The sequence below is a fragment of the Ceratotherium simum genome, chromosome 37 (genome assembly GCF_057802395.1).
Source record: "Ceratotherium simum simum isolate JZ-2026a chromosome 37, ASM5780239v1, whole genome shotgun sequence".
NCBI classification, from domain to species: domain Eukaryota; kingdom Metazoa; phylum Chordata; class Mammalia; order Perissodactyla; family Rhinocerotidae; genus Ceratotherium; species Ceratotherium simum.
In genome coordinates, this window is record NC_141936.1 from 7,262,599 (window position 1) to 7,274,598 (window position 12,000).

General features: G+C 50.1%; 1 protein-coding gene across 1 annotated transcript; it reads left to right on the forward strand.

Annotated features, from left to right (window-relative positions):
* The first annotated feature begins 1,404 nt into the window (after positions 1-1,404).
* Positions 1,405-5,339, forward strand: ARL4C (ARF like GTPase 4C). The gene has a single exon (XM_004427708.3). The coding sequence runs from the start codon at positions 1,858-1,860 to the stop codon at positions 2,434-2,436; it is 579 nt and encodes a 192-aa protein (XP_004427765.1). The 5' UTR covers positions 1,405-1,857; the 3' UTR covers positions 2,437-5,339.
* The last annotated feature ends 6,661 nt before the right edge of the window (positions 5,340-12,000 follow it).

Here is a 12,000-nt window from a genome sequence, read left to right on the forward strand (position 1 = left end):
CGTTTCTGTGAAATGTTGGGTTTTATTCATAAATGGTTATCATTTTCACTTCTGTCCCCCTTGGCCCCATTTTCATCTTTTCTGCCTCATAAGCGGGAGTTGGAAGGATGTGGTGGTCCATTGTGCCTCTGGCTGTCTCTCCGCCACAGCAGTTCCACCAGGGTCTGTGTGTTATATAATGCCCTCTCGGTTTCCTCTGACCCAGAGAGGAGGTGCATTATGTGTTTACAAACCAGAATAACCCACTGGACTGGAGGGAGGGGAGATGGAACCAGGATGGAACATTGGTGTTTCTAACTCACAGTGCCACCCACTCCAAGCTGTGGTCTTTCGTTTCAGCCCCCAACTGCATTGGTAGCCCCAGGCACCTGAGGAGCCTGGTGCAACTCCTGTGGAATGGTTCCCTTGTGGGCAGGTAATTCTCAGCTCTCAGAGTAGGGTGGCAGAGGGTGCTCTTCCGAGATGCTAACGCTTGCCCTGGGATGTCAGCAGAGTTGGTGGGAAGAAAATAAGGCAGCCAAGGAAGTTGTCTGGGAAAGGTGAGTTGTCTGACCTATCCAGGGCAAGCAGGTCTCCTTATCCCCCCATCTCGGTCTAAGATGCAAATGCCTGACCTCTGGACCTCTCCACTCAATCATTGCTAGCAGGCCAGAAAAGCTGGGCCTCCAAGATGCCCTGGGCACAGGCCGGGTGGAGCTCCCTGGAGCTCTGGCAGGAAAGGAAGCCAGGGCATCACGGAGGGCCAGGGCCCAGGGCACCACGGCAAACGGCACGACAGTGGGAAGGTGCTCAGGCTGGGTGCGGCTCGGGGTGCGGGCTGGTGGTTCACTGAGGCCAGCGCCCTCCTTTCCCTTCTGGGGATCTGACCCCACCACCCTCGCTCCCCAGCAGGGCACTCACACCCCCACCCCGGGCGTTCTCCAGCCCCTTGGGAGGACGCTGCCCTGCCCTCCCCCCCCACCCCCACTCCGGACTCCTGGCCGCGCCAGCGCCTACAAAGCCGGGACCCCCGAACCGGCTCCCGGAGGCAGCCACGCCGCCCACGGCTGCGGCCCCGCCGGGCAGTCCGCCGGCCCGGGCTCGGGGGACGGGCGAGTTCCGGGAGCCGGGAGCTATTTTTATCGGATGCGTCAGTCTGCCGGGAGGAAGAGCGGCCCCGGGCCCATTGTCCGGGCGAGGCGCGGGAGCAGCACGCCGAGGGCCGTTTCGAACGCTCGGAAGGCGCGAAAACCGCCCGCGGGGCGGAGCCGTCCACGCCCGACCGGGGCCGGGGCGGGGCGGGGGCGGGCCGGGGGCGGGCCCGGGGCGGAGCCGGCGCCCTCCGGCCGCTGCAGGCTAGCGGCGGCGGCGCGGGACTGCGGGGACAGCCAGACGGCCGCGCCGGCAGCGACGCCCGGGGAAGCCCGCGCCCCGCCTGCGCCTCCGAGGCGCGCCCCGGGAGCGGGAGCGGCCCCGCGGCGCCGCCCACGGCAGAGGCCGCCACTGAGCGCCGGGAGCCCGGAGCCGGCCGGCCGGCCGCGGAGAGCCGGAGCAGCGGCCGGAGCGCGGGGGCGCGGCCCGAGGCAGCCGCAGAGCGAGCCCGGGCCGGGGGAGGGCGCCGGGCGCGAGCATCCCGCGCCGCGGCAGCGGAGGCGGCTTCGCAGGAGACAAAAGCCCGCCGGAGAGACGCGATGCCCGGCCGGCGCGGGCGCGGCGTCTGAGCGAGCCGTGCGCCCCGGGGCCGCCGAGGCCCGGCCGGTGCCCGCGGCGGAGGGCGGCAGGCGGAGCCCAGGTGCGCCCGGCCTCGTCGGGCTCGGAACTGCGGGGGGCGGCGCCCTCCCGCCGCAGCCGCAGTGGCCCGCGCCGCAGCGAGGAGCCATGGGCAACATCTCCTCCAACATCTCGGCCTTCCAGTCCCTGCACATCGTCATGCTGGGCTTGGACTCGGCCGGCAAGACCACGGTGCTCTACCGGCTCAAGTTCAACGAGTTCGTGAACACGGTGCCCACCATCGGCTTCAACACGGAGAAGATCAAGCTGAGCAACGGCACAGCCAAGGGCATCAGCTGCCACTTCTGGGACGTGGGCGGCCAGGAGAAGCTGCGGCCGCTTTGGAAGTCCTACAGCCGCTGCACGGACGGCATCATCTACGTGGTGGACTCGGTGGACGTGGACCGGCTGGAGGAGGCCAAGACAGAGCTGCACAAGGTGACCAAGTTCGCCGAGAACCAGGGCACGCCGCTGCTGGTCATCGCCAACAAGCAGGACCTGCCCAAGTCGCTGCCGGTGGCCGAGATCGAGAAGCAGCTGGCGCTGCACGAGCTCATCCCGGCCACCACCTACCACGTCCAGCCGGCGTGCGCCATCATCGGCGAGGGCCTCACCGAGGGCATGGACAAGCTCTATGAGATGATCCTGAAACGCAGGAAATCCCTCAAGCAGAAGAAGAAGCGGTAATGCGCCCGGCAGCGTTCGGGAGCCAGGGGAGAGCGAGCGAGGAGTCAGCAATGAATGAATGGGTGGAGGGGCGGATGGATGGATGGAGGAGCGAGAACCCGCGCCCGCGAACAAAGACGGCGAACCAAAGCGATGCTTCGAATTTTTAAAGCGGAATCTCTGCACCCAAATGCAGGACTAGTGACTTAACCTGGGTATGTAGGCTGACTTGCCAGCCTGCCCTCGACCTGCCCCCGCCCCCAGCTCGCGGGACCTTTTGTCTGAACGCCGGAGCTACTAATGGGGTGAGGGGCAGCGCTGGGAAGTGGACGTTCAGGTCCTGCTGTCCGCCCTCCCGGTCCAGGTGGAAGGCTCAGATGTCAGAGACAAAAGCGATTTCTTCCCACTCCGGCAGGGCCAGAAGCTCAGGCTGCCCCGCCCTCACTGGGAACGCACCTGTGAGTTACCTGAGGTATGCAGTTCCCAGAACCCATCCGGGAGCATGTTGGCAGTGGGCGGTGCTGGGGGGACAGCCGCTCCCTGCATGGATGAGCTGTGGAAGCTGGATAATTTTATGTCACAGGGCAGGCCCCTGTTGAAAATTCGTTTGTCCTGCTCTGGGCCCAAACGAGGTGGTGGTTTGGGCCGGCAGAGGACTGCCTGGAACAATACACAGCCTGAGGGCATGAGGCCGTGTGCCAGCCTTGGCTGGGGAATGGCTGCGAAGATGCCCTTTCCTGGTGCTTTGTGGTGGCTACGGAAGACCAGTTTTGTTGAGAACTGCTTTTCAGCCTGGAATGAGACATCTTCCAGATGGTTTGGACCCTGTCCATGTGTAGGTCATTATCACACAAAGAGACCAATAAAAATTAAAAAAAAAAACTGTTGGAGGTGGTGGCAAATGATGCATTTACTGTCTGCAGGATAGTTAAAGGTGTTTAAAGGGTAAGGCTCTTGGCGTAAATGCTGGATGGGGTGTGTGTGTAGATACCGGGACCTCCCTCTGTACTGTGTAATCGGCATAAATACCTAGACCAATGTGTGCGGAATCTTAAGTTCTCTTAGCCTACTGACTGGTTTGTGTGAGCCCACACCAGCTGCAGATGTGTGCTGAATGGCAAGATGGTTTTTGCAAGGGATGTGTCTTGTCATACTAACCGCCTGATGATGGGTTTTGGTTTTCAGACGTTTTACAAAAAATCCTTCTACAGATGAATACTCACCTTAAAAATATTCACCTTAGGAAAAAAGACTTTGCTCTGCCCTTTTAGATCCCTTTACGCTGCGAGTGGCGACATGTTCAAATTTCTAATTTGGTTCATTGTGGCCTATCTGGTTTAAGTATTTCATTACAAATGTCTCGTTAGAGTATTTGATGTTCATGCATCAAAAAATAAAACCCACCTTGTTGCAAAAGCCGACCTCGTTGCATGGATTTTAAAGCAAAAGAAACACACAAGGATGAGGTCTTTCCTAATTCATTCTTGTGGGAACTGGCTGCGTAGCAATTGCAAACAATGAGTGCATGGGATAAAGGAAAGCAGCGTGATGTAATGGTCACCTGTACTCAGGCACCTCCCCGTTTACTTGAAAGAGGCTTTGGAAACATAGATAAAGTGAAAGTAGAATAAATACATATTTTTAATAATGTAATTAAAAAAATCCTTTATAATCAGGACTGAGTCTTTGTTTGCAGAAGCTGTCATTTACCCTGAAACATTGTATCAAAAGGGACACTTAAACTTACTGTTTGATTTTTATTTCCTCTGAATCCATGTTTACAGGCAGAATGAGGCTTTTTCCCCTGCTGTTATAAATTTCTTTATGAAGGAGGCCTCTAGAAATTGGCATGATCATGCTTGAGCATGTGAATTAGTCAAATTATAAATCCATGCCTTTTGTCCATTGCACTCAGAAAGGTAATTTAAGAACCAGAGATAGAAGTCCTGGCTTCCTGCTTGAAACTCAATTCTTCTAAGAAATATTTTAAAAGAAGAAAACTAGCAGCCCATCTTTCTTTTCTCTTTTGTCAGTGTATTTGCTACCCCTCCAAAGCTGGTCTTTTTGTAGAAACTCAGTAGAGAAAAATCTAGCTAAGCAGTGTTGAAAAGCCTGCAGGATTTCAGTTTACATATCGACAGCATATTCACTGATTTCTAAATGGGCTGGTCCCATCATCTGAAGATTCTGTATAGAATTATTAAAAAAAAAATCCATCTTCTTTATTTTCTTCACATGCGACAATTTCTTAAGCACTTTGACATTTTGGTAGTTCCACACTATTGAGAGAATAATATATTTATTTTGTGACATTGCAGATGCCAAATACTGTAACCTTCTCGTGCTAACAATACTTAGGTTCAAGATCACTGTTCAAATCCTGTGATGCTTTACAAATGATGCAAAAGGATTCTGTTTTTTGCATTATCGATACTTAAGGGTGCAGTCGACTGTTAGTAATTGTGCAGTAAAGTAAAGCTCTGTGGTGTATCAGCTACTAGTTAAGAGTCTCAGTTGATTTCTGTAATGTTTGACCTAATAATTGCCCATTTTGTCTCTGACCAGAGGAAGCACAGATCAAACCACCTTGGAGGGGTCACCCTGGGGGAGGCCCCTCCAACATAGTAGTCAGTGGTTCATTATGCCTCCTGCCTTTGGAGAATGAATGGGTTTCATATAGAAGAAGTTGGCCTCCCCGTATGAGCTTTTGAAATGTTTTCTCGTAGGTACAGGGAGGCCGGTTTTGTTTCAGGACAATTCTCTTCACAAATTCTCTGTCATGGTGTTGGGACTATGTCTTCTGGTTTCAGTTTTCGTTCCTACTGCTGTGATGCTCTGTCCTGATCCTCCTCCTCTTCTGTTTCCGTTCCTTTTATATGCATATATGATGCTGTGAACAGAAATAAATTATTTATACAATCAAACGTTTGGGGAAATTGTGGATGGTTTTTAAAGTTGCCCCTGTTTATTCTCTGAGTCTCCTACGCTGAGTGGAGGGATGGATCACAAGGTGGTCTCTGGGGTCCTAACGGGGTCTAGGGCTGGATCGGTTGTCTCTGCTTTTATGGTTTAAGTGTCCACCTCAGCCCCGAGTGGTGGATTTAGAGGCCCCGAATGCAGGAATCTGTGCATCCACTTACGGCGCCTTGTCCATGGTCCTCACAAGTTCTTGAGGAAAATGGCCCAACGCCTTGCTGTCTTCAGTCTCTCCGTTATTAAAAGGGTCATGATTGTTAATTACTTCCAAGATATTATCTGATTATGTACAATTGGAAATAGCTGTGTGCTATTACAACACTGTTAGTAACCACCAAGATGCTCAGCATCTTGGCTGCCTCTCTGCTCATATCTGGGCTGAGTCCCTCACTCTTGAACCCATCAGAAGGACTGGGCTCCAAGACTTGAGTCCTCTTAAACAGTAGGTGTAGTAAGATCACCATGCTCTGTACATGCCATAGAGAAAAGCTCCACTTTCTAAAGAAAAAGTGATTGGGCCAGAATCGATAGAACCTCTGACAGGTACAATGGGTAGCTCATGGAGGCACTCGGCAGATATTAACAAGCTTGATAGTTACTAAGTGATGGTTGAGTCTGAACTCTGGAGCCAAAAACGTCTAGTTTCAAATTCTGACTCAACTGGTTAGGGCCCCATGATTTTGCTGAAGTACCTTAGCCTCAGCTTCAGTTTTCCCATTTGTAAAATGGGATCATAATGGTTGTGGGAAAGGATGAATCACAATAATGCACTTAAGTGCTTATCGAGTACCTGGCACAGAGCAAGGGCTCAGTAGCCTTAGCTTTGGTTACTCTGGCCTGCTAACATGTGGAATGCATGATAATTTCATCTTACTAGAGGCCTTTAAATTAGGGCACTGCAATCTCCCTTTTATCTATACCTCTTGGTGTCCTCATCCTGCTAAAACCTAGGCTGCTGACTCCAGGCCCGGGCCAAAGCAGAGTCCAACAAGCAGCTATAGAATCTGTGATCATCCCGGGTGGTCTTCTCATCCAGAGCTCTGAGAGGCTGAATTAGTTGCCAAATTTAGATCTCTAGACCCTTGAATCCGTTACTCCTCATGCATCCCATCTCATAGGCTGTGAGCCTCTCAAGTGTAAGGAGTAGACTTTTGATAGCTAATGCCTAAAATAACGTTGAGTATGTAGTAGGTACTCAGTAAATGTTGGTTGAATGACTTGAGCCATGTTAGTTTTGATTGTTAACTTTAAAGTGGATGTTATATAAAATAAATGATTATTTCCCATTAAATATTTTAATTATGATGAAAATAGACAAAATATTTTCATTCCTCAAGATCACTATTGTGAGATGAATCATCGCAGCGACCGTAGAAGGATGTTGAAACTTCTACCCATTAGTAAAACATTTGTGAGCTTAGTGGTTTTCTTAAAAAATGAGGAAGGTTTGACTTGATCATTCATGTTGCTACAGAAACTAATGTTTAAGAGCCAGATTACATCAACCAGGCACAGATGCCATTTCTAAGTACTGAAACCTGAAAAATGTTTGAAAAACTATTTAGAGGCCGTTGCTGCTCCATAGGAGTAAAAATATTAGAAACGAAAAGAAGCAAAGCCTGAAACAGTTGTTTTATGGTGCAACCTAAATTTAACCTTGATTTAACAAATAAATCTTTGAGGAGCCAGGTGATACTTCACGCTTGGACGATAGTGTGCATTTTATGTTTTCCAGGGAACAATTCTGTTACCAACATTGTAAACTGTTTTGATGTCCCATTTGTGTGACACCAAGGAAAGACCAATTATGTGCAAAGAGCAGAAGATAAAAGGCCTGATATGATGAACACACCCAGAACGTGACCCTCCTTGATTTCACAGCTCTCGGCCAGTCCAGCTAACCTCTCCCTTGCCTCTTTGCGGGCAGATGTGTGTCTGATGCCCACAGTTCGGCATTTCCCTGCCTGGAAACGAATGCGCCATCTCAGGTGATATGAAGGCATTTCTGTTCTCTCCTCCAGCTTATGCCTTAGACATGTTCACTTGTCCATAAAGCAGCCTTCTCCTTCTGGCTCTCCTGGCTCAGCTGAGACTTTTTTTTTTTGTCAGGAAGATCGGCCCTGAGCTAACATCTGCCAATCCTCCTCTTTTTGCTGAGGAAGACTGGCCCTGGGCTAACATCCATACCCATCTTCCTCTACTTTATATGGGACACCGCCACAGCCTGGCTCCACAAGCGGTGAGTTGGTGCGTGGCCAGGATCCGGAGCGGAGCGCCAGTACTTAACCGCTTGCGTTGCAGGGCTGGCCCCACAGCTAAGACTTTTTTAACATCGAATTTGCACAAGACACTAGAACACTTCTACATTTGTTTTGCGGAACTTCTGAGCTTGAGAATGGGACTGCTTCTGTTTCTGAGAGGAAATTGCAACTAAACCTTATATTGAGGGTTTCTGAGAAGGTGGCGTGTTGTTTCTTCCCCAAGATTAGAATTGAGAATGAAAGAGAATGTGGTTTAACCCCATCTAAGTTTTCAGAATACGCGGTGGCTTTCTTTGAAAGGTGCCACCTTCTGTGCCACTCTGGGCAGTAAGTTCTAATGACAGTATCACAGTGAGCACATTCTCAGAGTGTGACAGCACAGCGTGGAAGAAACAACCAAAACAAATAATTTTTCAAGTTGTATTTATAGCATGAGTTGGAGAGGACAAGCATCTCTTGCATTTATTAATGACAATGACTTTAACATCGCCATGTCATGTACGGCTCCATTTCTATTCAGACCCAGTCCTGTATAATCACGATAACAGCCGTTTCTGACCTTTAGTGAGAGCTTAAAGTGTGCTAGGCGCCGTGCTTAGTGCTTTGTCTGCTGCATCCTTTTTCCTCCCAAGAGCCTCAAGAGATCAATTCGTTAATCAAATTAATCAGTTCATTGCGTCCGCACTTGCAGATGAGGACACTGAGGTGAAGAGAAGATTAGAGAACCTCCTCTGAGGTCAGTCGCTGTTTAGGGCGGAGCCCAGGTTGAATCCCCCAGGTCCCTGAGACCCAGAGGCTGAGCTCTCAGAGGCCCCCCACCCCCCAGCCTGCTGCTCCTGGAGCGGGACGCCCTGCAGGCGAAGCAGCTGGGACTCTGAATCCAGGGAGAAGAGGATGGAGGCTTGTGTCCCTGGCGTGCAGCGCCCCCTCCTGGCGGGGAGGACCACTTTTCCCACCCCCTCCCCAGAACTCACGCTCCCCACCATGACATGCCTGACTCCCAGCTCAGTGCCTCGTCTTCCCTTGTTAGAGAACACATCCCGGTGTCCAGGAAATCACAGCCCCTCTTGTACCAGGTTCCGTCCTTGAAGCGTTTTATTTCCAGTATTCCTTTCAACAGACTGTTGTGTCGGGGGGCAATGCCTGCTGGAATCCTACAGGGGCGTTTATTTACCGCAAGGTATGGACTTCAGAGGATGTTGGTGTTCCTGCACTGGGGTACCGTCTTGACCGAGTCACCCTCTTCTCTCAACCTAGATCCCTCAATTCCACCATGAGGCTGAGAATTCCTGCCCTGCCTATCCCTTAGGGAGATTCTAAAGATACAGTGAGGTAATAGATGGAAAGCACCGTGCAGTCTGCAAGGCGAGTCTAGACAGAGGTGAAGGTTGCACATCATCATTGGACCGGGGCCCCTGCTGTCTGCAATGCCAGTTCTGGCTGGTGGGATGCTCTGCTCATCCCCTTGTTACGGACAAGCCCACTAACACCAGTTCCCTTTTCATTTCCACTGATAACAAAATATCCACTTCACAGGGTAAACCAAAGGAGACTTCTCAACCTTTCCCTGTGAGATTCTGGACATAGACCCTTTAGTGGAAGTTTCCATTAAGTGACTGTTGGGAAAAATAAGCCGCCTTCTATCTGTCGTCAGCAGAATTCTCATTCTTCTAATGGTTGCTCCTGAGTGTTTTCATTTCCTTGAGCACTAACTCCCTGTGCAACTAATTTCAACTGCCCACGTCTCATAAAAGCTAAAATAATTTCAATGTAGAATTTAAAGGTTATCATGGTAAGTAACCACAATTGCAACAGCTTATTTCATAAATATATGTTTGAATCCATTATTATATAGATGACATTGTGCATTGCTATGTCGTTTGAAGTGTGCTGGGATGCTGTATTCATGACCTAAAAAACGCTATGAAAAACAATATCCACAAACAATTGTGACAGCCATTATATTGGGGACACTCCCCTAGGCAGAGGTGCCAGGAAGACTTACAACATCATTCTTATCCTCAGAGGGCTGATGTTCCAGCTGGTGAATTGGGCCTGAATTATCAATGAGGTGCTTGACTCCAGTGTGAAGCATCCTTCAGTTTTACCAAAGATAAAGTTATTAATTCAACCAAGTTCACATTTTCCACGCCACGCTAGCCTTGGAGTAAAACATCACTCTGTGTCCCGGTGCACGCAGTCTGAAGCCCTCCAGTGCTCCCTCAATGTCCTTCTCCGGCTCTTGCTGAGATTTCCTTGGGGTGTTCATTGTGCTGATGTCCACTGCCTCCTCCGTATTCTCCTTTTCTGCCCTGACTCCTTGTGGACGTGTCTGTTTCATGCTCCTTCTGGAAGCTAGGATCAGCATGGCGGCCAAAACTGCTGGCCCCAAATACCACTGACCCTCCTTGTGTCGCCCCATTGCAGTGTCATTGTTCCTTAGAGTCTACTCCTACGTGTGAGGGACTCCGATGTCCGACACCCTGGGGACCATCTGAGTGGCTGACCCTGTGCCATCTCAGAATCTCCCTTCTTATCTGGCAATCTGACACTGGCTTTTTCTCCTTGAGCCTCTCTTGGGTGTCTCAGCCCACTAGTGCCCTCCATGGGGTTCTTCCCAAGAGACACCTCAACTGGCTAGAAATCCCGAGGTGAATATGAATCCTAATGTGGACCTCCATGAACCTAAAAGCAGACGTGTGATCTGTCTTGGAATCAGTTGCTCCCATAGAGTTAGGAATCTCCTGCAGAAGTATTGAAAATGACCACTTCCCCCTGAAATTCACTCTGAGCCTTAATTCTGCTCCTCTTGCATCTGTTTGAATATGTAACGGGGATGATGAGGTCAGGGGTCGAAGAGTCTGATTTGGGGTAAAGGCTTCTGAGGCAGATACTGTGGGTAACCCACAAATCTATGCTTTTGTTATCTTTCTTGCTGGCAGAAGCCCAATTTTGCTGGGGAGGGGGCATCCTCTGCCTCATGGCTATGTGCTCAGCGAAAGTGACCCTATACCCAGCTTAAGGGGAGATTGGTCTGAGCCTTGAAATTAATCCATTTTTCTTGCTAGTGATTTTCTTAGGAAGGATCATGTGACACAATACTGATCCATGAGACTGGAGGGAAAGGCTTCTTTGGAGAGAAAGAAAATTTTTCTTATGTTTTAAAATTAGACCCAGGGGCCATATAGTTCTCCTTGGCTGCCTCTGAATTTCAGTGAATAAAAATGTGATGCCTGGAGTGGCTGCAGCCATCTTGACACCATGAGGAGAGCCAACTCACACACTGAAGATGGCAGAAGGGAAATATGGAAGGAACCTGGGTCTTAGATGATGTCATTGAACTGCTGAGATAACCAACCCTGGGCCTGTCCAACCTCAAGATATATAGTTATGTGAGAAAATAAATCACTTTTTACTTGGATTTCAGCTATCTGCAGCTAAAAATCCTCAACTGATAAGGTCCCTCAGACACCATAACCAACCCTTGATGGAACAAAACATTTAGGGCTCCCCACAAGAGCTACTGTGTGAGAGAAACTGCTCATCCACGTCTGTGCCAAAAGATCGTAAGCAGATTGAAACCTGCCTTGGTTGGCCCAGGCTGGCGGACTGGAAGGACAAACTGCTCTGCTCCTGGGTTAACAATGACCGGCGGGAAGCCAAGCATATTCTGGCCAGGAGAGTATGGCACACCTTGAGTTTAATTCCGAGTAAACAACTGAGAACATCATTAAATGTTAAACCCTGCACCAGCACTCATTTTCGCAAAAGAAATGCTTCAGGTGATATTAATTGCTACCATTGAGGGACTGTTTGCTTCATGCTAGACAATGAATTAAGCCCTTTACAGAGTTGTTTCTTTGAATCCTCTCTGAACGACTCTGAGATACATGTGTTCATCCTGCCTGCACCCCTGCTTGCCTTCACCAGACAGACAGACAGACGGACAGGTAGATGGAGAGATAATCACAACAACAGTTGTGGACTGCTTACGGAGTGCCAAGAACTGAACTAAATATGTTAGGTAGATATCCTGTGTACAGCTCCTTGTAAACATTGTGGCGTACGGATTGTTTCTATCATGATTCTCATTTCACAGATGCAAAAACAGGCTTGGAGACACTGGGTGTCTTGCCAGGGTCACAGAGCCCCTAAGCAGAGTGAGGATTTGAATCAGGCAGTCTGACTTCAGAACCAGTGCACAGAACCCCTGCGCAGCCAGGAGCTGGGGCCTGGTACATGGCGGGTGCTCCCGATTATCTGCGAAATCAATGAGCTCGTCACTGAGGAGTGTCCCCCACCACTGCAGCTCAGATAGACAGCACGAGGGCTCTCCAGACCAGCGCCT